Source organism: Babylonia areolata, chromosome 30 (genome assembly GCF_041734735.1).
Source record: "Babylonia areolata isolate BAREFJ2019XMU chromosome 30, ASM4173473v1, whole genome shotgun sequence".
In the NCBI taxonomy this organism is placed as follows: domain Eukaryota; kingdom Metazoa; phylum Mollusca; class Gastropoda; order Neogastropoda; family Buccinidae; genus Babylonia; species Babylonia areolata.
Window position 1 is genome coordinate 14,287,461 of NC_134905.1, and position 27,104 is coordinate 14,314,564.

At 42.6% G+C, this 27,104-nt stretch overlaps 3 protein-coding genes across 8 annotated transcripts in view; 2 read left to right on the forward strand and 1 right to left on the reverse strand.

Moving 5' to 3' along the window:
• LOC143275255 (anosmin-1-like) overlaps window positions 1–1,619 on the forward strand; it is a 99,985-nt gene extending 98,366 nt beyond the window's left edge. Inside the window, exon 20 of the mRNA XM_076579231.1 lies at window positions 1,169–1,619. Within this exon, the coding sequence (XP_076435346.1) occupies window positions 1,169–1,619 (451 nt within the window). The remainder of the gene's footprint in view (window positions 1–1,168) is intronic.
• A 4,451-nt stretch (window positions 1,620–6,070) lies between these two features.
• Window positions 6,071–8,952, reverse strand: LOC143275602 (uncharacterized). Its single transcript, XM_076579828.1, has 2 exons — window positions 7,082–8,952; window positions 6,071–6,410 (listed from the first exon to the last, which is right to left on the reverse strand). The coding sequence occupies exon 1, from the start codon at window positions 8,273–8,275 to the stop codon at window positions 7,943–7,945; it is 333 nt and encodes a 110-aa protein (XP_076435943.1). The 5' UTR covers window positions 8,276–8,952; the 3' UTR covers window positions 6,071–6,410; window positions 7,082–7,942.
• A 3,431-nt stretch (window positions 8,953–12,383) lies between these two features.
• LOC143275672 (long-chain-fatty-acid--CoA ligase 4-like) overlaps window positions 12,384–27,104 on the forward strand; it is a 93,425-nt gene continuing 78,704 nt past the window's right edge. For 3 of the 6 annotated variants that reach the window (XR_013053458.1, XM_076579953.1, XM_076579954.1), the window contains exon 1: window positions 12,384–12,501. The gene's annotated coding sequence lies outside the window, so the exon portion shown is untranslated. Of the gene's footprint in view, window positions 12,502–19,537; window positions 19,554–23,100; window positions 23,119–27,104 lie in introns of those variants that run through there. The other 3 variants (XM_076579956.1, XM_076579961.1, XM_076579957.1) reach the window with 3 other exon arrangements.

Sequence of the window (27,104 nt, forward strand, 5' to 3'; positions counted from 1 at the left end):
GAGAAAAAATGTCCCTTCCAGACTCCAAAGAAGTAATTCCAACCTACCCTGGGTAAACAGACGCATACACAAACTCCTACGAAAGAAGAAGAGGCTGCATCGCCAAGCCAGAAAAACAGGCAATTGGACGAACTACCGCTTCTTTCAAAAAGAATGCAGAAGAGAGATGAGGAATGCAGAATGGTTTCAGTTTCAGTTTCACTTTCTCAAGGAGGCGTCACTGCGTTCGGACAAATCCATACACGCTACACCGCATCTGTTGAGCAGATGCCTGACCAGCAGCATAACCCAACGCGCTTAGTCAGGCCTTGAGTGCATGCTTACATATTTGTGTACCTATGAAAGTGGATTTCATTTTACGTAATTTCGCCAGAGGACAACACTCTCGTTGCCATGGGTTCTTTTTCAGTGCGCCAAGTGCGTGCTGCACACGGGACCTCGGTTTATCGTCTCATCCGAAAGACTAGACGCTCAGTTTGATTTTCCAGTCAAACTTAGGAGAAAGGGCGAGAGCGGGATTCGAACCCACACCCTCACGGACTCTCTGTATTGGCAGCTGAGCGTCTTAACCATTCTTCCACCTTCCTCCTTAAAAATGGACATACATCACCACCACCATAGAGAAAAGCCTCAAGGACAACAACTTCAAGCCATTCTGGCGGTATGTCAAGTCCAGGACAACATCGGAATAGCACCCCTGAAAGAAGACCCAACCTTCCATGGTGACAGCTCCAGCAAAGCCCGTATCCTCCTGAACCAGTTCTACTCGGTCTTTACAAAGGATGAAAATAAACCACCACCTGCAATGCCCGGTACCCCTTATCCTGACCATGACCTTCTTACCATAGACGTAATGGAGTAGCTAAGCTACTGAAGAACTTGAATCCGTCTAAGGCATCAGGACCCGACAACATTCCTACCAGAATATTGAAGACCTGTTCAGACACTATCGCCCCTATACTAACCGTCATTTACAACCGTTCCATACAGACTGGCAAACAACGCACTGATTGGCTCTCAGCCAACATATCAGCCGTCACCAAGAAAGGTGACAGGAACAGGGCGGAGAACTACAGAACAGTCTCACTGCAGTGTCCTGTAAGGTTCTCGAACATATCTCCCGCCACCTTGGAGACCACCTGGAAAAGCACGGCATACTGACGAACAGGAACCACGACTTCAGATCAGGCTACTCATGTGAGACGCAGCAACTTACCACCATGAGCGACCTCCTTGGTTCCTTCGATGTTGGAAAGCAGATAGACGTGGCCATCCTGGACCCGAGCAAGGCCTTCGACACGGCCCCCCATGGCAGACTGATGCAGAAGCTGGACCACTACGGTGTCCGAGGGCCTGTCTACTCCTGGATCCTCAGCTTCCTCACCAAGCGGAGGATGCGGGTGGTCCTGGAGGGTCCAGATGAGGCAGCAGTAGAATCCGGCTTCCCTCAAGGCACAGTGCTAGGCCCATTGCTATCCCTGTGCCATCTCAACGACTTACCTAACTCTGTCAAATCAACAGTACGATTATTTGCGGGTGACTGTCTGCTTTATCGTGAGATCAACAGCTTCCAGGACCACCTTGCACTACAAGCTGACCTTCAGGAGTTAGAGGGATAGGCAAAGAAGTGGGGAATGCGTTTCAACGCCTCCAAGTGCACCATACTGTCCATCAGACGGAAGACCCACTTCTTCTACAAACTGGATGGAACCCCTCTTCAACAGGTCCAAGAGAGCCCATACCTAGGAGTCCAGCTTTCAGCTGACCTGAAGTGGACTACCCACATCACCAACATCTGCAAGAAAGCTGGATCGATGGTGGGCTTCCTACGCCGAAACATTCTGAACTGCCCACAGGAATACCCCCGAAATGTATGGCTGCCTATATGGCGGGGTAAAAACGGTCAAACACGTAAAAGCCTACTTGTGTACATACAAGTGAACGTGGGAGTTGCAGCCCACGAACGAAGAAGAAGAAGAAGAAGTCCACAAGAATGTAGGCGCCTGGCATACATCTCCCTCGTCCGATCCAGACTTGAATACACTGCAGTGGTATGGGATCCCTTCTACAGACAGAATGCTGACATACTGGAACGGATCCAACGACAGGCCGCCCGGTTCATCACGAGGGACTACAAGTTTAGGTACCCGGGCTGTGTCACGAAGATGCTGGAAGACCTCAACCTCCCCCCACTGGAAGAGCGCCGCAGACAACAGCGTCTTAACCCATTACATAAGACTGCTGAAGGGCGAATCCCAGCTCTACCACCAGGAGAGTTCCTCAACAAAGCAGTCAACGCAGGCCGCCGGAGGATCCGCCCAACGAGGTACACAGGCTTTAGCAGCAGCAACATCATCGAGCAACAAGTAGTGAACAACACCAGAGGCTTCAGTATTCCACACAGCAACACAGAACAGCACAGGAACTCCTATTTTGTTAGAACAGAAGCAGAGTGGAATCAGCTATCTGATGAAGCCATCATAGCAGGCCCCGCCAGCGCAGCACCATCAGCGCACGGTGGATCACCACTGACCAAGGACTGCCCCAACCACTCAATAAAATTTTAATCTCTATATATGTTTTTAGCCAGCCCTTTCCTGGACTGTTAGCAAAGGCTAGCGGCACAACCACTTCTTCACCATCAAGGGACAGTCTTGGTACAAAACGATTTTAATTTTGTGTGTCTCTCAAGCGCGCCCCCAGTTTTCCGTTACGACGATAGCCAGTATTGGCTCCTGCAACGTACAGACCAGATCCAGATCACGCACATGCACAGGTACACTCAGGACACGCGCACGGACGCAAGTTCATGTGGGGACACGCACTGGAGCTAACATACATACATATGAACACAGGCACACACACACTTCGTTCGCACGCGCAAGCATACAAAACTGGCCTGCCCTCCTATACCCACTTCCTTCATACGCATACACACACACGCGCGCGCGCGCGCTCACCATGGAGATGCATGGAAACACAAGTTCACATCTCTTCGTAACTTGAGTCTATTTCGCGTGCACGTATAAGAAAAAAAAGACAGACAGACAGACAAGCAGACAGACAGAGAAAGACAGACAGACTGTGGCAGAGACAGAGGGAGATCGAAGACAGAGAGAGACGGGGAGAGGAGAGAGACAGAGAAAGAGAAAGATACATCGAGAGAGAGCTTGGAGTGTCGTCGATCGGGGTTTTTTTGTTTGTTTTTTTGGGGTGTTTTTTTGTTTGTTTGTTTGTTTTGTTTTGTTTTTGTTGTTGTTGTCCGAACATAATAATCACTAACGTCAGTGCTTCAGTTATCGTCCTATAGGCGTCCTATACATCGGCAGGATCTACACAACAAAATGTTAAATAATGATGGAGTAAACTAATGACTGGGGGGAAAAAAGCAAAGCAAAGACAAGACTCAAATCACACGCATCAGAATACGTCAAAGATGTTGAAGAGAGGGGCATAACTTTCGTCAGTAGAGAGTCTAATATACCACTGCATGAGTCTGAGAGGCGGGGATGACATCATGCAGACAGCCAGCCAGCCTGTGAGACAGATCGACATGCAGGTGGACAGCGAAACGCAAGAAAACTGACAGAAAGGCTTTTAAGAGGGTACAAAATGAGAAACGAAACGAAACGAAACGAAACGAATGTTTTTTTTTTTTTTCACGAGGGTAGTGGAGTAAGCACAGCTGCTTTTTTACATCCAGCCCTCAAGGGAAAAAAGAAAAAAAAAGAAGGAAAAGTTAAAAAGCAATAGCAAAACACTCACACAGACACATAGACACAGACGCGCGCGCGCGCGCACACACACACACACATGAAAATAAAGCTTATGTGCACAACCTAACTAAGTACGACGCAACGACACATGTTATCATTGAAAAGATCAAATCATTATAAAATGAAATGATTATAGGGAGGGGGAAAAAAAGAGAAGAAGAAGAAGATGATGATGATGATGATGATGATGATAACAGGGAGAAGGAGAGACAGAGTGACAGACACCGATAGTTGGAACATGGGAAGTGAATTAATGGCAATTATCATATTGTATATATATATATATATATATATATATATATATATATATATATATATATATGAATGATATTGAAACATAATCAGTACATTTTAGGATATAGAGGTGTCAAATTTGAAAGATTCATCAGGTATTGTATATAAGTTAGATTTGAATTTTTGGAAATTTGATTCAGTTTTTTAATTTTCTGGGATATGGTTCCATAACCAACCCCCTGAATATGCAAGGCTTGATTTACATACGATAATCGTTGTAAATGGAAGGTTTATCCTATGTGAATGTCGATAATCATTAAAAGTAAAGAGAGAGAGAGAGAGAAAGAGAGAGAGAGAGTAGGTGGGGGTGGGGGGTTTACGAGACTGAGGAGTTAACTGGCACGATGCAAACACGCATGTACTTACCGTTCACGTCATCGGGATATAAGAGATATTCAATGATTCTTTATATATATATATATATATATATATATATATATATATATATATATATATATATAGATGTATGTATGTATGTATGTATATATATATATTCAGGAATGCATTTCCTTATCGAACTGAAGTGCAACACAATTATGGGTATACTACTTATCTGTCTGGATTTATTATTATGATTATGATTATGATTATTAATTAATTAATTAATTTTTTAGTTGGAGTACGTTGAGTAACAGATAATCGATCTATGCACAAGTGACCTCTCTCAGCGGTAGACTTAAAACAACAAAAGTATTTTCATGAACTCATGCTTAATACGACACAGAAATACAAGAAATATGATAAAACAAAAAAAAATGAGTCTATAAAAACACCAAATGGAGAAAATTTATAATGACTGTGGGTCACTGTAAAATAAGACTCACTTTTGATAAAAGGTGTCCAACGTTTCAGACCATAACCATGATGATAAGTGGATCTGTCTTCAGGGACTGTGTTAATTGGAAATGACGGTGGACGGGCGCAATAGCCGAGTGGTTAAAGCATTGGACTGTCAATCTGAGGGTCCCGGGTTCGAATCACGGTGACGGCGCCTGGTGGGTAAAGGGTGGAGATTTTTACGATCTCCCAGGTCAACATATGTGCAGACCTGCTTAGTGCCTGCACCCCCTTCGTGTGTATATGCAAGCAGAAGATCAAATACGCACGTTAAAGATCCTGTAATCCATGTCAGCGTTCGGTGGGTTACGGAAACAAGAACATACCCAGCATGCACACCCCCGAAAACGGAGTATGGCTGCCTACATGGCGGGGTAAAAACGGTCATACACGTAAAAGCCCACTCGTGTGCATACGAGTGAATGCAAAGAAAGAAGAGGAAATGACGGTGGAGGTAAAAGAAAAGCTTAAGAAGATTATAAGTGTTTAACAAATCAGTAGAAGGAGGCAAGGATGAACAGAGAAGTGAGTAGAGTTTCAGAAGGGGGGAGGGGGGGGGAGAAGAAGAACCAGAATGAGAAGGAAGGTGGGTGGGGAAAGGGAAAGGGAGTGGGTGGTGTGTGTGTTTGGGGGGGGGAGATGGAAAAAAGGGGGTGATGAGGGTTTAGAGGTGGGGGGAAAGGAAGGGAATTAGTGGTTGGAAAAGGGGGTGTGGAGGGGGGGGGGGGGCTGGTGATGTCACTGGTCACTCTCTCGTGTTGAGGCCCGCTGGCCAGTGGGTGGAGTGTGCCAAAGCGGGTAATTCTTTTACTTATATAATAACAATGATAATAATAATAATATTTTATTCTTATATAGCGCTGTAACTTGATACAAGCATAAGCAAGCTCTAAGCGCTTTACAATCCAGTACCTAAAGTGAAACAAGAAAGCAATATAAAAAGTAGTAGAAACATAAAACAGAATCATTAATATTATAAAAAACACAATGCATAAAACTCACAAAGTAAATACATACTCTCAATACTACAACTGTTACACTCCAACACTCACACAACAGAGAGAGAGAGAGAGAGAGAGAGAGAGAGAGAGAGAGAGAGAGAGAGAGAGAGAGAGAGAGAGAGAAGGTATATTCTGGTATTTATATCCTGGAGACCATCGACACAAAAGTGTCGACTGAGCTGGCCTCTACAGCTCTCTGGGGCAAGGCGTTCCAATCCCGGAAGGTACCTGGGAGGAAACCAGCCTGCCCATATCTAGTTTTTGCAGAAGATTTGCTCCTGCTGCTCAGCGTGGGTGCGTCGCTGTCTTGGTGGAGGTGGTGGTAATACCAGTTTTTCTTTCAGTGAATCCATGCTTACATAATTATGCTTGATTTTATACAGCATGGTCAGTCTGGCTGTTTGGCGACGTTGGGAGGGTCATCCAAGGTCTTGTAGCATTGCTGATAAGCTCGAGGTGTTTCGGTAACGTCTCAGCACAGATCTGGCTGCTCGTCTCTGGGCTGCCTCGAGGAGACACACACCGTGGCACATGATTAAACGGCTGAGATAACAGCAATTTTCACTTAAAATACATACATGTAAAAAGGAGCATAATTGTAATCTGCATGCCATGGATTTTGTATAAAAAAAATTTGTAAAATAAAGTTGTGGATAGAAAAGGTAAATGAGGTAAAAAAAATAAATAAAAAATTCGGGTCATTCTCCCTGTTGAACCACATCACCACCATCCATCTACCCACTCCCATTCTCTCTACTCTCTCATCACACACATTCACATTGCCATGGGCCTGGGACAACAGCACTATTTGAGTTATGACAAGTATTTCTTAAAGAGATAAGTTTTAAGATTTGCTTTAAAGGTAGATAGATGAGTTGTTTGTCTGAGAGCAATAGGCAGAGAATTCCAAGCTGTTGGGCCGAAGACAGAAAATGACCTCTTTCCACAGGAGTTAAGGAAGTATCGGGGAACAGTTAGCTGGGAGGGGGAATCAAGAGATTTCAATGTTCTGTTTGGCAAGCACGGGTTAACAAGCTCAGAAAGATATGAGGGTGTGGTATATCACAATTAAGGCACTGAAAGCATAGACAGGTTATTTCCAGCTAACACAGTCCCTTAAGACAGACCTATACTTACTTACTTACTTACTTACTTACTTACTTACTTACTTACTTGATACTTGATGATGTTGGTGTTACCTGTGGTTGCAGGTCAGTTCACCGGTCGGTATGTTGGCCATATCCACAGCTGCTTGCACTTGCAAGGTCTACTGATAGCAGTCGGGGTTGTACAGTGCTGGGTGGTTGGCCCAATGGGCGTCAAGTTTGTTTTTAAAAGCGTTCACTACTGTCTCTGGTAGGCTGTTCCAAACCGACACAACTCTTTCGGAAAAGAATGAACTCCGAACGTCTAGACGGGATCTGTGCTTTACTAGCTTCTTGCTGTGGCCTCTGGTGCTGCATCTGTCATGGAGCTCGAAGTTGGGTCGGCTTGTGTCGTAGATGCCAGTGATGTATTTGTAGAGGTCAGTCATGTCTCCCCTGCGTCTGCGGTGTTCCAGGCTTGGCAGCTTGAGGGTTGACAGGCGTTCTGAGTATGGTTTGTCCTTCAGTTTGCCAGTGAGTTTTGTGGCTCTGCGTTGAACGTCTTCTATCTCTCGTTGGAGGGTTTTCTGGGATGGCTGCCAGACTGAGTGGCCATACTCTAAGACCGGTCTCACGAGTGCTTTGTAAAGTTGGATGACGGTATGCTTAGTGAGATGGTCAAAGGATCGCCGTATAACGCCTAGGATTCTGTTGGCCTTAGATGTTGCCTGTGACACATGGTCCTTGAAGGTCAGTTGTCTGTCCACTACTACCCCAAGATCTTTCTCCACTCTGGTGGTTGTCGGGCATGCTTGTTGTTGCTTGGGTCCTTGCTCTTCATGAAGTAGGTCTGGTCGATCTCTGAGTGGCCTAGTTTCAGGACACAGCATTTTTTCCGGGTGGAAGTTAAGTAGCCAGGTTACTGACCACTGGTGCAGTCTGTCAAAAATTAATCTTCTTGGAGGGTCTCTCGGGCATGTTGCTCGTTGCTCTGGGCAAATAGCTTAGTGTCATCTGCAAAGATTCGGACCTCGCTCTGTACCTGGCGTGGCAGGTCGTTGATGTAGATAACGAAGAGTAACGGGCCTAAGACGCTGCCTTGGGGGATTCCACTTGTGACTCGTGCCTCATCTGGTTTGCTTCCATTGACAAATACCTGCTGTGCGCGGCCACTGAGAAATGCTTCTGTCCATTGCAGCACTTTTCCCTCGATGCCGTGGGCCTTCATGTTTAGTATCAGTCTGTGGTGTGGATCAGAATCAAATGCCTTGCGGAAGTCCATGTATATTGCGTCGATGGAGCCACCTCTGTCTAGGGTTTCCGTCCAGCGATCCAGTGTGTCCAGGAGTTATGTTACACACGAGCGTCCTGGGGTGAAGCCATGTTGTTCGTTTGCATGTGTTCCATTATTTTGTTTCTGATGAGTGTCTCCATGGTCTTGCAGAGTATGCTTGTCAAGCTGACAGGTCGGTAGTTATTTGTTGAAGTTCAGGCTCCCTTTCTGGAAGACTGGCGTAACTTTGGCTTTTTTCCATATGCTTGGAAGGTGTCCTTCATTCAGCGATTTCCTGAAGGTGATGCTGATAGGTAGTGCTAGAGTGTCTGCTATTTCCGCCAACAGGATGGTGGGGATGCCATCTGGTCCAGCTGCTTTCCCGACTTTGAGCTTAGTGAGGAGCCTTTTGACATCTTCTTCTCGGATTTCAATGTCCGTCAAGGTGCTGCTAAACTCATATTTAGGGGCTTCAGGCAGTTCTCCCTCTGGTTCCTCTATGAAAACGCTTTGAAAGAAGTCGTTGAGCACCTGGGCCTTTTCATCGTCAGTTTTGGTCTTGGTGCCATCTTCTCTTTTGAGGTCAGATATTTCCTGTCCTTGTGCTGGTTCTTGCTTTCACGTAAGACCAGAATGATTTCGGTTGTTTTTTTTTGGTTTTTTTGTTTGTTTGTTTGTTTGTTGTTGTTGTTTTGTTTTGTTTTGGGGGTTTTTGTTGGGGTTTTTTGTTGTTTTTTTTCTTTGTTTGTTTGTTTGTTTTTGTTTGTTTTTGTTTTTTTGCTTGTTCTGCAACTGTCTTTTGTAGCCAGATTTTCGCCTTTCAGCATTCTCTTGCAGCTTTATTTCTCGTCTTTACATGTGCTTGATAGTCTTGACCATCCCTAGTTGATACCCACCTTCTATACATTTTATGCTTTTTTCGCACTGAGGCGAGTGTTCCTCCGTCCAACCACTTTTTCCTGTCTCCTGATGTGGCTTTTGATTTAGGCACATATCGTCTCGTGGCTTCGTTGACCTCTGCCATGAAGGATTGCCATGTCTCTTCAACATTCATGCCATGAAGTTTTTCCTCCCAGTTGATGTCTTTGAGGTGTAAACGCATTCCTGTGTTGTCTGCCCTATTGTAGTTGTAGCGTTGCTGTTGTGATGCCTGGCGCTGTGCCGGGGCGAGGTTGACCAGTAGGTAGGCATGGTCACTCTTTCCAAGAGCTGCTGTTTCTTCAATGCCAATGACTATGTCGTCTCTGTTGGTGAAAACTAAATCATCCAAAGTCGATTGCTGTCCCTCTTTATGTCTGGTGGGCATCAGTTGGTGTTGTATGAGGAAGGCATCCTTGGTTGCTTTGAGGAACTTAGCCCTCTTTATGTCTGGTAGGGCGTCAGTTGGTGTTGTATGAGGAAGGCATCCTTGGTTGCTTTGAGGAATTTAGCTTCTGCATGGTCTTCTCTGGTTCCAGTGGTCCCTTTTGCCCAATCGATTTTTGGGTAGTTGAAGTCTCCCATGATGAGAAGGTGCGATGTGTTGATGCCTGCTGATATGAGCATTGCCTCGTTCAGTTTGTCGTTGTTCTCCTTTGTACTGCTTGGGCTAAGGTATATTAGTCCAGTGGTGAGGGTTTCCCCGTGATCTAGGTTGCAGTTGGCAAATATGCATCCCTCGAAGTCTGTGCTGATTTGAATTTCTGAGGGTCTGAGTACGTTCTTGATGTGGAGACATATTCCTCTCTATCCCTTGTTAAGATTGTGGAAGGTTTCGTACCCTGGTATAGTTATTTCACTGTCCTGTATGTTGTATCTGCTGTTTTTGGGCTTGACTTCCACTATCCCTATGATCACTGGGCCGTGTAGCTTGATCATGGCCTCGAGTTCGTTGCGTATGTTTGTGAGGCAGTCGGCGTTGGTATAGAAGCATATGAGGGGTTTGTTGATACTACTATTACTGCGTTGATCTTGTTTGTGTCTATGTGCACTATCTATAGCATGTAGGGGGCTATGTAAATTGGGTGTTGATTTCCGTGGGTCTGCTGTGTCTGTCCCCCTGTCGGGTTCTGCCCGTCCGGGTACTTGCCCACGTTGATGACTTGGCCGTTTCTTCGTATCCAGTGGGCTACTTCGTCCCCCGACTTCTTAGAGACTTCTTGTTTTGTTCTAAGCTCGGACAGCAGGGCTGCTTCTTCACTTCTCTCTGTTGGGGTCATGTCCCTCCTCATGGCCAGTTTCTCCAGAGGGTTTAGAGTGGTCTTGGTCTTGTTGGTCTCCTGAGCTTTCTTTGCTTTCCTGAAGCATTGGATGGTGGTGTCTCCTGTCTGCCTGAGAACTGAAGGACAGCCTGATGGGTCTGATCTTGTCTTTATTGTAGTTACCCAGTCTGCGGATCTGAATGGGCTCATCTCTTTGAGTAATATGCTTGTTTTTTGTTCATCTTCTTTCTGTCTGGTCTCCTTCTCTGTGCTTTTGGGTTCTTCCACTCTGAAGATCAGGAGGCTCTTGCTTCTTCTTGCTCTGTCTTGCGTCTCAGCAATGTTCTCTTTGGAAGACTCATCGATCATTTTTTTTACCTCCTCTTTATCCATTGCCGCTGCTGTTGTTGCTGCGTCAATGTCCTGTTTGACTGAAGTCTAGGCTCTTGATTTTTTCTATCATTTTGTCTGTGAATTGTCCATCTTCGATCCGTTCTACTTTTCCTTCATTTCGTTCATCTCCTGTGTGACCTGTTTGTCTTGTTCTTGAACGTTTTTTTTATTTTATTTTTTTTTTTAGAATGTTGGAAAACATTTCTGCCACCTTGTTGCATGATGGTCTGTAGTGCCACTGTAGTGTGGCACCATCTTTGGAACGGCTGTCCTGAATGATGACGTCGTACATTTTGTCGGGGATTTCTTGACATTTCGCGTGGAACCACTGACCACAGAGTCCATAGGCTAGAGCCTTGTCCTTGTCCTTGCATGTTTGGGAGCATACACGGCATGTGTGTGGTGCCATACTTGGTGTCGCCTCTTAGCGTGGATTGATCTAAAAAAAAGAAAAAAAAAGAAAAAAAAAAAGGTGTCTACTAGTCAAGTCAATTCAAAAGGAAGGGAGCCAAACACCTGTTCAATTCAAAATCACTCGTTTCACACAGACTGTACTCATCAGGGGACTGGATTGCACTGTCAACATCCAAAATGTACATCTGATGAGCCTGTAAGCGGTGTTAACCAAATGTTGTGTCCCAAGAATTAAGAATACTAATAGTCCATCAGTCAAGTCAATTCAACAGGAAGGGCCGGATCCAAACACCTGTTCAATTCAAAAACACTTTTTTAACACAGACTGTTCTCATCAGGGGACTGGCTTGCACTTTCAAGCGGTGTTAATCAGATGTTGTGACCCAAGGATTAGAATACTGATAGTAACAGCAAACCCTCTTTCAGCCTAAAAAAACAACTGCAACAAAAAAACACACACACACACACACGCACACACACACATATATATAATAATAATAATAATGGTATTTATATAGCGCTGGATCTTGTGCAGAGACAAATCAAAGCGCTTATATATATCGTCAAGTATAGTCAAACGAGGTCAGTACTCACTGTTCCATGTTGTTTCTAAATAATTAGTTCAGCATAGTCCATAGAAGTACACAGACAACCATTCAAACTAACACAATCCAGGCGATTTGGGCATTGTTCAAATGAAAGTAGTGAATCCAAAAATAACGATGATGGCGATCTTTCACTTCCGGTGTGAGTCGAAAGTACAGTGCGAGGGAAAGCAAGCAAAAACAGAACAAACCTCTACCGAACTCAAACTGTAAAGAAACTGTGCTACTGACACGAGCTTCTAGCACATTATCACTGTCAACATAAACTGGTTTACGGTCAAACACAATAACATACACTGATATCTCAGAGAGCTCATGAAAAAGCGAACATCTTGACTTCTTACGTTGAACACCTGTAACAAAAGTGAATCTTATTTTACAACGCACGGTTTTTATAGACTTTCTCTTTTTGGTGTAAGAATAGACTAATCATCACGCAGCATACAAAACCGAAACCGAAAGTAGTCTAACACAAGGACGAATCTATAATTTGCCCCTGTGTTGTGAACTTCCGGGTCAGATGGATAGCAAATGGCGGCTACGCTGTCTGAAAGAAGCGTGTTGTTCGCTCTTCAGCACCGAATACAGTGACCTAGTCAAGGGCAATTCTGTGTTATCTGCAGAGCGGCGTTCCTCTTGGGTGGTAAGTTTGCTTATCTATTTTAAATTGTGACCTCATAACCGTTTTTTTTCTTCTTCTTATATGACGGCCTTTGAATGTTTTATTTGTGATTGTCTCATCTGCTAACTCTAAGTGGAAGGGAAAGAAGTTTTCTGCACGCTTTGTTGCATTTTACAGCCCGGTGAAAATCATTAATCCCTTTCACTAGTTTCAGTTAAGTCGGCATCGTCCTAAAGGCGAAATAGACTCAAGTTACGAAGTGAATGAGTCCATTGTGCATATTTTATACACGATCTGTCTTCGTTTTTGTCTGGCCAGTCACCGAAGAAGTAGATTACGACACAATGAAATCAATAATCTGTCATCATGTATCATGACAGAAATTATGTACAGAAACTATGATTGTAAACAAAAGCACATGATAATTTTTATGAATGAATATCTAGTCTAAATGTTTTTTTTTTATTTTAGCTATTATGATGATTATTATTGTTATTGATTTTAGCTTTAAAGGACTTTGAAATAGCTTTGATGTGTGTGTGTGTGTGTTTGTGTGTGTGTGTGTGATGATGTGACTAATTAATGAAAAATGTTACTATGTCAGTCATATTCATATGACCACACAAACTAACATGACAAATTAATGAACAGTTGTTTGTCATACTCATTGGATTTCCTGAACTGATCCATTTCTTCACAGACCCGTTTCAGTTTCAGTTTCACTTTCTCAAGGAGGCGTCACTGCGTTCGGACAAATCCATACACGCTACACCGCATCTGTTGAGCAGATGCCTGACCAGCAGCATAACCCAACGCGCTTAGTCAGGCCTTGAGTGCATGCTTACATATTTGTGTACCTATGAAAGTGGATTTCATTTTACGTAATTTCGCCAGAGGACAACACTCTCGTTGCCATGGGTTCTTTTTCAGTGCGCCAAGTGCGTGCTGCACACGGGACCTCGGTTTATCGTCTCATCCGAAAGACTAGACGCTCAGTTTGATTTTCCAGTCAAACTTAGGAGAAAGGGCGAGAGCGGGATTCGAACCCACACCCTCACGGACTCTCTGTATTGGCAGCTGAGCGTCTTAACCATTCTGCCACCTTCCTCCTCACAGACCCACAAACTAAAGTGGAGTGATGGCCTAGAGGTAATGCGTCCACCAAGGAAGTGAGAGAATCTGAGCACGGTGGTTCGAATCACAGCTCAGCCGCCCATATTTTCTCCCCCTCCACTAGACCTTGAGTGGTGGTCTGGACGCTAGTCATTTGGATGAGACAATAAACTGAGGTCCCGTGTGCAGCATGCACTTAGCACACGTAAAAGAACCCACGGCAACAAAAGGGTTGTCCCTGGCAAAATTCTGTAGAAAAAAATCCACTTCGATAGGAAAAACAAATAAAACTGCATGCAGGAAAAAATACCAAACAATGGGTGGTGCTGTTGTGTAGTAACGCACTCTCCCTGGGGAGAGCAGCCCGAATTTCACACAGAGAAATCTGTTGTGATAAAAAGAAATACAAATACAAATGCAAATACAAATTAACATTGCAATTTGTACTGTTCACATGGCTAACACTAAGCTAAGTACTGCAATGGTGATTAATTACGTACATGATACCAGATACTGAGATAGTGTTCAGGACATCTGTTGATCAACTGATACTTACATTGGATACTTGGAGCTTTATCAGCTGTACCACAATGCTTGCAGTTTGATTTGAATGAAAGTGGGACAATAAATACTGCAAAGAGTCGGTGTGTGTGTGTGTGTGTGTGTGTGTGTGTGTGTGTGTGTGTGTGTGTACAAGTGTGTGTGTGTGTGTGTGTGTGCATGTGTGTGTGAGTACAAGTGTGTGTGTGTGTGTGTGTGTGTGTGTGTGATGGAGGGGGTGAGAACTGTTATGTCATTGTAATGTACAGCTGAATTATGTGTGATTTCCACTGTTTAAACTCCATCTGCCCCACATTCCACCATCAGTTGATTCATTTTTCCCCCTTAAACTTGTTAAAAATGTTGTTAGTTTATGTTACATTCTTAAATTGAACCAAGCAACACACACACACACACACACACACACACACACATTGACACACACACTCACACACACACACACACACACACACACACACACACACACACACACACACAGTGACACACACACACACACACACACACACACACACACACACAGTGGTTTACTTACAAATGATACCAGAAAACAGATTCTGCCTGTTGTGTTATCTGTGAAAATGTAATACCTACATGCACAAGGCAATGTATGCTATTTGACTATTTCGTTCGTTTAACATGTTCAGTATTAAAAAAATTGTTTAAAAATGGAAAATTCTTAGAGCTACACTTGTCTTCATATTCTGATACAGAGTATACTCACATCCCATATATACTCACATGCTCGCACACACACAATGACACATGCACATGCACACACTTGTAAGGAGTTTTACATACAGACACTTGCAAGGTACGCAAATGTACATTGTATACACATGTATACACATGGCAATGATTGAATCCCAGAATGAATGTGATGTAAAATTACAATAATGAAATATATACATCATTATCAGTTCCTGACTTCATATCCTGAGACATAAGCATTGGAAATCTACACATATTTCATTATTTGTAAGCATAAAGAAAAGAAGCAAAAGAAGCAGCAGAGACTGTGTTGTTTCACATAAAAAATAAGACCATACCTGTACCACAGCCCCTGCCCCACTACACACACACATTGCCCCACAACACATGTGCATTGAAGCATACCATTACACTCTCTTGCACACTTACACACACACACACATGTACATACACAAACACAACACACACCATACCACACAAAACACACACACACCATGCAACACACAAGCAACACACACACACACACACACACACACACACACACACACTCACACACACTAATACTGTATGTGCCACATTTCCCATCAAGAGTGCAAGATTGGGGTACTCAAAGCACATAACACTTCAAAGGTAGTCCCTTGGGGTTTTTATGCAACTTGTCACTATGTCACATTGTCAGGCATGAAAACAATGAACACAGCACGGTTGTTGGCTGGTTGGTTGGTTTACCTGTTACTGTTTTGCTTTTGTTTGCTTTGTTTTTCCTCTAGTAAAAAGGAAACCCCCCAAAAATTATTATAAAAAAAAACCCCTGCTTATTGATTAACAGCTTTAGTCAGATCTGAAAATCATGAACGAACTCCAGAAGAAACATTGATTGGTCTCAGAAAATTGTGAACTCTGGAACTAGTTGAAGGAAGGATGGAAGGAAGGAAGGAGGCATTGATTTCTTTCTTTAATCTAATGTCATCAGATTCGCTTTGAGTGATGTTATTAGACATAAAAGCACTGACTGATCCTGTAAGTAACTGTGTTTGATAATCCTACGATGATGTGATTGCAGCATTACACGCATCAGTGTACACAGAGCTGCCATCCTTGCATGGCTAAACACCGGTATTGATGATCAGCATTTCTGTGCAATGTATCTGGGTTGGTGGCTGCAGACAGTGAAGAGCTCCACACAATGGATTCTTCCCTGCTGTGGTATGTGAATGTCGAAAAGCAAATCCCCCCTACCCCCACCCCCACCCCCACCCCCCCAACTCATTCTGGCTGGATGAGAACATGGATGGAAAAGTTCAGATTGTAGTGTAAGGGAATAATATTTTTGTTTCGGAGTTTACTATTATTGACCTCTAGGTTTGATTTTAGTTTAAAACTTTTGTTTTTATCAATTCAGTGACACACATACCTGATGTATATTATATAACTTGTATGACTATGAGACGGTACTTCTTAACACACAATTTTCAAAGTAGTGATATGGTACATTAAATCCTTTAGAACTGATTGATAATTTGGTATCATATATATATTTGTACAGTGTCAAAAACACATGCAAACGAGGCCAATTGGTTTGCGCTGTTGTGCGTGTGTGTGTGTGTGTGCACATGCAGTACCCATGCATGCATGAATACATGTATACGCACGCATGTTCACACACACACACACACACACACACACACACACACACACACACACACACACACACACACACACACACACACACACACACACACACACACACACACACACACACTAGAGGGGAGGGGCTCTGTTTATCAGAGCAAGGGAAATGAATGCAGCAGGAGAGTTTTGAACCATGGCCAACCATGAAGTATACATGTCCCACGTACTGGTTGTGCACAGGAATGTGTCTGATGCGTTCTGCACATCTGGCAAGACTTTATCCTGACAGAGGGATGCGTTCATCATTACGTGATAGATGTGAAAAAAGAAAAAAGAAAAAGGTGTAGAAGTGTGTGTGTGTCTCTGTATGTGTTTGTGTGCATACTTGTGTTACTGTGTGAGTGTGTGTATGTGTGAGTGTGTGTGTTACTGTGTGAGTGTGTGTGTGCATGTGTGTACAACAGGCATGACTGTGTGTGTTGTGACAGTTTGTGCTAGTGTATGCACAAGGAGCGCATGTAATATATGTTTGTGTGTGCATGTGTGTGTGTGTGTGTGTGTGTGTGTGTGTGTGTTTGCATGAGAAATATTCACAGAGAGAGACAGACGGACAGACACAGAGAGAGAGAGACTGTGTGTGTACATGTACAGTATGTGTGTTTATCATGTGGTGTGTGAGTGCGAAGATGTTTGAAAAGAGGAACAAGCTATGGTGTGTGTGTGTGTGTGTGTATGCGTGAGAGAGAGAGAGAGAGAGAGAGAGAATACTGTGTGTGTGTGTTTTTAGCATCTGAGACAGACCTGATATGGCTTTGTGTGTTAAACCTGAACAAACAGCTTTTGAGACACAGCCAGCACATGGTTTATTTTAGGCGTTGACCATGAACTTGATCCAGTCGTCCAGATTTTTTTTGAAAACCAAATAAAAATAATTTTATATATCATGTACTTTTAAAATCTCACCAGTATCAAGAAAGAAAAAAAAGTTTTTGAATTTTGGTTCATTTTTTTGTGATAAATAAGCAGAAGAAACACAGAAAGGAGGAGGAGTGGGGGGGGGGGGGGGGGGGGGTGGTGTAGAAAGAAAAAGTTGAAAATCTGGGTTGTGTGTGATGAAGACCAAGGCCGACTCTTGAGGAATACGATAAGACACACACAATCAGACAGTGACACATGTAAACAAATACATTCACATGTGCAGACAACGTTCATCACACTTGCGCTTGGCGCGTGCATGTTCACACACACACACACACACACACACGTGTTTCAGTTTCCGTTTCTTTGTGAAGGAGAGTTAAGTCAACAATGGAGTTGAAGAAAGCTTGGGAGAAATGGAAATCTTGGTGGGGAAAATAATACAGCTTAAAAAGATAAATATGAAAAAAAAAAAAAAAAAAAAAAAAGCTACAAAGAAGTGGCAGTTTTATATTCTGTTAAGGTAGTTGGTAATGAATAAAGTAGGCCAAAATTGTTTGGTATTTATTTAATGGAAAGGGGGGGGAAAAAAAACAGGAATAAAGATAACTGATGATTGACAATAATAAACTTGTGCAATATCGAAGACTTCAAAACCCATGACAGTCAATAGTTGTAACTCATGGCATTGCATTTTTAGATGTTATTGTGGTTTCCATTGTGTGGTATTCCAATTACTGCAGTGTATTCTTCTGCATTAAACTGTGTTGATTTCATGTCGCAAGAGATGATTTCTTCTCCCTCCTGGTAGAAGGCATCACCTCATTGCAGCACCGCCTTTTTTCTTCTTCCCCATTTGTATAGATAGATAGATAGATCTATAGATGGATAGATGGATACTAGATTAGTAGATAGATAGATCAGAACTTCTGATAATGTATCTCTCTCTCTCTCTCTCTCTCTCTCTCTCTCTCTCTCTCTCTCTGTCTCTCTCTCTCTCTCTCTCTCTCTCTCTCTCTCTCTCTATATATATATATATATATATATTGCATGTAGAGATAGATCAGAACTTCTGATAATGCATGGATGTGCAACCTTGATGTTATGAAAAAAGGAAAGTATGCATTACATTTTCATTGACCAGGTTCCTGAGATGCTCTAAGAATAGCTTGATCACACACACACACACACACACACACACACACACACACACACACACACACACACACACACACACACAAAACAAGAGTGCAAATCCTGTGTCAGCGCTTCACTCCGATACAAAAAAAAAAAGAGTTGTTTACCTTGGCCACTTTTTGGTCCAGATGATAATGACTGAAACTGAAAGGCATGCCTGCTTTGGTGCACATGTATGTGTGTGCAGTGCAGATTTGATACAGAATGTCCAGCATTAGGGTAACCCTCTGACGATAGTCGGGGACCCCCAAGAAATATGGTGGAACTGAAGAATCCAAAGGACGCTCATGAATTTTAACTTATTTCTTAGAAACCCTGGATATACGATTCCATTTTCTGTGTAGCTCAAGACAACTCCATTGAAGCCCTGCTGAGTTATCTTGTAAACTTGAAGTCCGATTGTTTGCTAAAGCTAGCTTTTTTTGTTTTGTTTTTTTTGTTTTTGACATCACTTTATTTATATGGTATGTGTAAAACAAAGATGTATGTGTGTATACATACTGTTTTAATGCCCCCATGGGGCACGTGAAGTTAACTCCATGCCTCTTTGTATCTTGTATCAGGGACAGTCTTGTCTCCATTTGTTTCCCTTGCCGGAGAGAGACTAAGCACCCATGGATTATATAATATATATATATATATATATATAGAGAGAGAGAGAGAGAGAGAGAGAGAGATCTTTATCACCACTCATGGTGTGTGCTGTTGGGAGATGTGGGTAGAGGGGTAAAGTCTAACAGATCACAGTCCATGTGGGACTGAAACGCAAAACCTTCACTTTCTTGTTGGGGGAGGTGTGGTGTGGTGTGTGTGTGTGTGTGTGTGTGTGCTCTGTTACCAAGGTCACCAGTCACCAGTGTTCTTCAGCATCACATGAGACGGATGGTCTGTCTGTGTGGGTCATGTGGATGGTGTTTGATTAACCCCTTCACTGCTGTGCTGTGGTAAAATGATATCATGAATTTGAAGTGCAGTTTTTCTGGTTGAGCTTGTTTTTTTTTTTCTTTTTTCTTTTTTCTGATTTCATAACTCCTCCAAAAGAGTCCAGTGATGTCATTAACTTATCTGAACGAAATCAGTGTGCCATGAATTTGAAGTGCAGTTTCTTGTTGAGTTTTTTTTTTTTTTTTTTTGTCTTTGTCTTTTCCTTTTTCATAACTCCTCCAAGAGTCCAATGATGTCATTACCTTTGCTGAACAAAATCAGTGTGGCATCAGTTTTGAAGTGCAGTTTCTCATTGATTTAAGATAAAAAAAAAAATTAAAAAAATGACATGTATAGTATTGTATACCGATGATCATGATGTCATTAACTTTGCTGAACAAAAACAAACAATGAAACACACACACACACACACACACACACACAACAACAACAACTGAGCAGGAAGTAAAAATGCAGAATGGTGACTAACAAACATCCTGATGTGTGAGTGTTAAACTTTCGCCTCTCAGTGAGGTAACAGCCCATACATATGTGGAGTGATGGCCTAGAGGTAACGCGTCTGCCTAGGAAGCGAGAGAATCTAAGCGCGCTGGTTCGAATCACGGCTCAGCCACCGATATTTTCTCCCCCTCCACTAGACCTTGAGTGGTGGTCTGGACGCTAGTCATTCGGATGAGACGATAAACTAAGGTCCCATGTGCAGCATGCACTTAGCACATAAAAGAACCCAAGGCAACAAAAGAGTTGTTTCTGGCAAAATTCTGTAGAAAAATCCACTTCGATAGGAAAAACAAATTAAAAAAAAAACTGCATGCAGGAAAAAAAAAAGGGTGGCACTGTAGTGTAGCGACGCACTCTCCTTGGGGAGAGCAGCCCGAATTTCACACAGAGAAGTCTGTTGTGATAAAAAGAAATACAAATACAAATGATACAAACAACATAAATTATAATACATACTTGTCAGTAGAAGTCAAGGGGTTAAACTACGAAGAGCAATCAGGAAATTGCGTTTGAATTTTAGTCAAGTGGATGCATGGTCAACGACAGTGTGAGGGGCATTCAGCTGATCATCATTGCATGGCCAGTTTAAAAAAAAAAAAAAAAAAAAATTTAACCCTCATCAAATCTGAATGTCTTTGTCAGTGGGTGGTAGGGTTTCAGTTCTGTTTGTCTGTCTGTCTGTCTGTCTGTATTGTTTACTTTTGTCTGTGTAGATCTGCCTTTCTTTCATCTATCTGTTTCTCTCTCTCTTCTCTGTCACACACACACACACGCACGCACGCACGCATGCTTACCCTTACAAAGACGCATGTGGATGCACACACACACACCCACACATACACACACCCACACACATACACACCCACACACACACACACACACACACACACACACACACTCTCAGTCAGTCAGTCACTCACTCACAGACACATCCACAGACACACACAGATACACACATATATATAATATACACACAGTTACTCACACAGAGACACACAGAAACAGGCAAACACATACACATGCATGCATTCACACACACACACACACACACACACACACACACACACACACACACACACACACACACACACACACACAATCACCACCACCACCACTACACAACACACACACACACACCAACACCCACATACACCTGCCTCCTCCCCTCTCCCCCTCTCCCCCACACACACAGACACAGACACACACACACACACACACACACACACACACACACACACGCATGCAGACCATCCGCTCTATAGACAGAAATTGCAAAACTTTGTTACCAAAAATAGACCTTGTAGGCAGTTCTATTTCCGCAGGCAAGCATTAACTTGCGTCTCTTACCTAGTTCCTTCCCTCTTTTTTTTTTTCTTTTTAATTTTTTTTTCTTCTGAGTTTCTAACTGCTGCTGCTGTTGTCTTTGGTGCAGGAAGGTGTGTAGAAAACTTGAAGAAGAATTGATAAAGAATCGTTCAGAGGTCTCTGTAGTTTTTGCTCTTCATACACCTTCATCGCTGACATTCACTTGTGTGAATTGGTCATAGACAGGTCTACCAAGAAGGTCTTACATATATATGTGGCTGTGTTTTTTTGTTTTTTTTTAACCCAGCTATGGATTAGGCAGCCATACTTTGTTTTCAGAGCTAGACTTGTCAGTGATTTCATAACCCACAGAAAGTGAGAAACACTGACAAGGTGTATGGTGACTTTTATGTGTGCGTTTGATTAGAAAGAATTGTGTCCTGAGTATGCTAAAACAGGGCAGGCACAACTGAACACCACCAAAGTCAGTGACTCCACAGCAGTGCAGGGTCTCCTCGGGTATGTGGCCCCTTGGTGACCTGACATTGATGGTTAAAGTTCTGTGTGGACTGCTGATGCTGGGACTTCCAGTTCCACCGATGAGCCCAGGTGTGGTTGTGTATACGGGGGACTCGGAAGGAGTATCAGTATCACTATCAGTATCAGTAGCTCAAGGAGGCGTCACTGCGTTCGGTCAAATCCATATACGCTACACCACATCTGCCAAGCAGATGCCTGACCAGCAGCGTAACCCAACATGCTTAGTCAGGCCTTGAGAAAAAAAAAAAAAAAAAATTAAGGGAAAAAAAAAGAAGATAAATACATAAAAAATACTACTGCTATTAATAATAATATTTAAAAGGCGCAAAATCTTGATTAAGTCAACTCTAGGTGCGCACACACACACACACACTCTCTCTCTCTCTCTCTCTCTCTCTCTCTCTCTCTCTCTCTCTCACACACACACACAAAAGCAAGACACACAGAAACAGGCACACACACATACCTATGCATGCATTCACACATACACACACACACACACACACACACACTCTCTCTCTCTCTCTCACACACACACACACACACACACACACACACACACAAGTAAGACACACAGAAACAGGCACACACACATACATGCATGCATTCACACACACACACACACACACACACACACACACACACACACACACACACACACCTCGGAAAGAGTGGCGTGGAAGTGATGCCACTGAAATGGCGCAGATAACGGGACAGAAAAATGAATAGAAAAAATAAGATAGATTCATTAATAAATGAATGATCAGAATTCAGCATTGAGAGAACAGTGCAAACGAAGACTGAAAGAGTGTTTACTTCAAGTCCATATAGCCTTTCCTCACTCTGAACTCTGGCTTTCTCTTCAAGGTTATTGACTGCTTGTGTCTCTTTCTTCTTCTTCTTTTTTTTTTTTTTTTTTTTAAGAATCCTGTGCTTATATCCTTCTGTTTTAGAACATGTATTGATTGCCAGTTTGGCCAGGAAGGTAGATAGAGCAATGTCGTGATTACGTGTGTGTGGTGGAGTGGAGGTCATTGATTACAGGCCAGGTGTTAATGTTTGCTAGCTCTGTGTGTGTGTGTGTGTGTGTGTGTGTGTATGAGGCAAGGGCGGTGTTCCCAAACCAGTTTGTAACCAGCAACTTACAGCTTTACAAGGAGATTTGCCTGACCCAGTCTTTCTCACTTGTTCTTGTGGTTTTGTCACCGTGAGGGGAATGTGAGTGTTTTGTGTAGAATCTTTGAATGTGGGTGGGTGGGTAGGGAGGTGGGTGCATGTGGGGTTTTTATGTGTGACTGTGTGTGTGTGTGCGTGTGCGTGTGTGTGTGTGTGTGTGTGTGCTGTGTGTGTATGCTTTGTGTGTTTGTGCATGCTGGCTGATATATATGCAAATCAGGATGAGTAAAATGTGTGTGCTTTCGCCTGCAGATGTACAAGTTTTACTACAAGTATGAAAAAGCATGCTTGTGTGTGCGTTTGTGTGTGTGTGTGTGTGTGCTTGCTTGGCTTGCTTGATTGCATACATGTTTATCTCTTTGCATATATCAGTAATATATGCTTACTTGCCCTTGTTCACATGTAAACATGCATGTCTTATTTATTCTTTGTAAATTTTGAACACCAAGAGAGGCACCTAAGATTCCAGGCCTTTGTGGCATTTTGTTGGAGAGAAAACACAACAAACACGCAGACCGCAGCTAGCTACTCTAAGACATGACATTCAGGTGTGTGCAAAACATGTCAGAAGACAGTTAATAATAATAATAATAATAATAGATACTTATATAGCACACTATCCAGAAATCGGCTCTAGGTGCTTTACAAAAACGCTTTTGTTAACATAAAACATCATATCTATGTTGCATACACACACCAAAATGTGACTACACACACACACACACACACACACACACACACACACACACACACACACACACACACACACACACACACACACATGCTGCATACATACATTTTAACATACAGTTACACACAGACAAACCTAGGGAAGTCATACACACTAACACAGGCGTTAACTATAGTAACTATATACAGCCATGAAACTGTACAAACTGATATATATATATATATATAATTTTTTTTATATGTTCTGTGCACACCTTAGTTGTTTGGGGATTTTTGTTGTTGTTTATACACAGACAGTAAAATCATTGTGCTTCTACACTGACATAAAATAATAGCAGCTGTTCACAGAGGCCAGCTCTGTAAAAAAACAACAACAACAACAACAAAAAACAAATAACTAAGCTGGGCACAGAACAAAACTAATGTTTTAAGACAAAAACATAAAACTGTAGCAACTGTACACAGACCTAAAACTGTAACAGCTGTGCACATGTACATGAAAATGTAACAGCTGTACCTGTCGTCATAAAATTTGAACAGCTGTACACTGACATACAGCTGTAACGGCTGTACACATGTACATTAAAAAAAACCCACTATAACTGCTGTACACACTGACCCAGGGCCAGACATAAAACCGTACGTAACAGCTGTTCACAAACATAAAACTATAACAGCTGTATACACTGACATAAACCTAGGACAGCTGTACACAAACATAAAACTATAACGGCTGTATACACTGACATAAACCTAGGACAGCTGCACACAAACATAAAACTATAACAGCTGTATACACTGACATAAACCTAGGACAGCTGTACACAAACATAAAACTATAACAGCTGTATACACTGACATAAACCTAGGACAGCTGCACACAAACATAAAACTATAACAGCTGTATACACTGACATAAACCTAGGACAGCTGTACACAGACACAAAACTGGTGCATTGCAGCAGTGCAAATTATGAGCAAATCAGTCACAACACGTCAAAGATACCAACTTTGCATTAGTTGTGAATATCACTGCAAACAGTAACGGTTTTCTTTCTTTCTTTTTTTTTTTTTTCCTTTTTTTTTTTTTTTTTTTTAAAGACTGGTGAGTGCTTTAGTTTCAGCCATTTCCTTATTGTTCAAGATACCTGTCAACCAGTTGGTGTCGAGCTACCAATATGTATTATGAGTTTGTGCACATCTGTGAATTAGATGCCCCCATTTAATGAAGGTCTGTGCAACAAAAGCTGTTCAGAGAGAGAGAGAGAGAGAGAGAGAAAAGAGAACAGATGTAATTCAGCCAGGTTGCAGTATGTGCCATGTGTGTGTGAGTGGTGTATGTGTGTGTGTGTTTGTATGTGCACACAAACACGTTTGTGTGTGTGTGTGTGTGTGTGTGTGTGTGTAATGATTTGTGTGTGTGTGTGGTGTGATGTTTTTTGTTGTTTTGTTGTTGTTTTTTTGTGTGTGTGTGTGTATGGTGTGATGTGTGTGTGTGTGTGCGCGGGTGTGTTTGTGTGCGTTAGTGTACACGTTTGTGATGTGATGTACATGTGCATGTGCAGTGTGCGTATGATGTGATGCGTGCATGTGCGATGTGTGTGTGTGTGTGGACTGGGGTAAGGGGGGTGGAGGAAGAGGTAGAAGCTCGGATTAATTTTGGGAGGCAGGCGGATAGGGTTTGGGACAGATGGGATGCACACATATCATTTTGTTATGGCTGATATTTATGGTGAGTCACCAGGTGAGACTGATTATTTATTTATTTATTTTTTTTATACATTTTTATTTACATATGGTTTTTATTGTTCATGATTGTTCTGGTTGGTTCGTGTACATTATTTGATAATGCACTGTCATGAGTGCTGTCGGCATAATATGTGTCTGGCTGTCAGTCTCAGTCAAGGTCGGTATTATGTGTTGAATTAAGGCAGTGCTGCTTGATATTGTGTGTTTGTGAGCTTTTCTGGGTCAGGGGAGGTGGAGCGCATGTTTGCCTCCCTCACCTCCCTATCCAGTGCACATGCACAGGCATATATTATGCGCACACACACACACACACACGCACGCAAGTACAGGCATGCATGTGTGCTTATATGCAGGCACACACACTCACATACACTCACAGTCACACAATCATGCACATATATGCACTAGACTCACATACACATGTGTACGTAACACAAACCCATACCATATGGACACCTGTAGAAACTCATATATGCACTAACACTCACTAACACACAGACTCACATACACATGTGCATACACGCGTGCACACACACACACACACACACACACACACGTATACACAAACACACACACACAGACACATAAACACATGCACACAAATAAACACACACACCAACACACACACCCCTACTACCACTACCGCTGCTGCTGCCAATACTAGAGCATAGCACTACTTCTTGCTCAGCTGCTGCCACTGCTTCTACTACAGCTACCACAACTACATCATCAGCATAGTGAAGATTGACTTCAAAGAGCTGCATCCAACACAGCACAGTTTATTAGCACTGTGATTCATGACTTCAAAGAGCTGCATCCAACACAGCACAGTTTATTAGCACTGTGATTCAGTGCTGTGCCTGAGCCCTTTGTGGTGAAGCGCATGGAAAACTCACTGTGATTTAGTACTGTGCTGCCCTTTGTGGTTCAAAAAGCACACGGAAAACTCATCCCATTTTGTTGTTGACTTGGCTCACTTCCCGGTTTATTTTCAAACATGTGTGTGTGTGTGTGTGTGTGTGTGTGTGTGTGTGGAGGCGGTTGGGGGAAGTCGCTTATCAAAAAATAAGAGAAGTGGGAGCCTGGTGATGGCTATTTTGCTGGCTGGAGATATTTCTGTTTCTCTCTCATTTATCCCCTTTGCTGTGTGTATACACAGGCACAAGTATAGACATGCACTGATGTAGTGTGTGTACAATATTCTTCTTATTACAAATTATCATTACATGTGTGTATGCATGTGTGTGTAGTAACAGACTAACACGCACTATGCATGTCTGGGTTTGTATGTGCGTGCATATATATCTTTGCAGACATGTTTGAATGCATAGTAATCATATTATTATACTAGTATGATATATTTATGCATTGATTGAGTCAGACACATTCTCAAATGTATGCTTGTGTCTCTGTCTGTCTGTCTGTCTGTCTCTGTCAAAGTGTCTCTCGTATTCTGCCAAAAAAAAAAAAAAAAAAAAAAAAGATTATGTGTGTCTGTCGGTGTCTGCCTTTCTGCGTGTCTCAGTGTCTGATGTCTGTCTTTCTCCAAGCTTTTCCATGCCCTCTTTACTGTTTTCTTCTTCCTTGCT

Coding starts and splice junctions, on each gene's coding strand:
- LOC143275602 (XM_076579828.1), bottom strand. CDS start 8,275: ATGGACTTCCGCAAGGCATTTGATTCTGATCCACACCACAGACTGATA.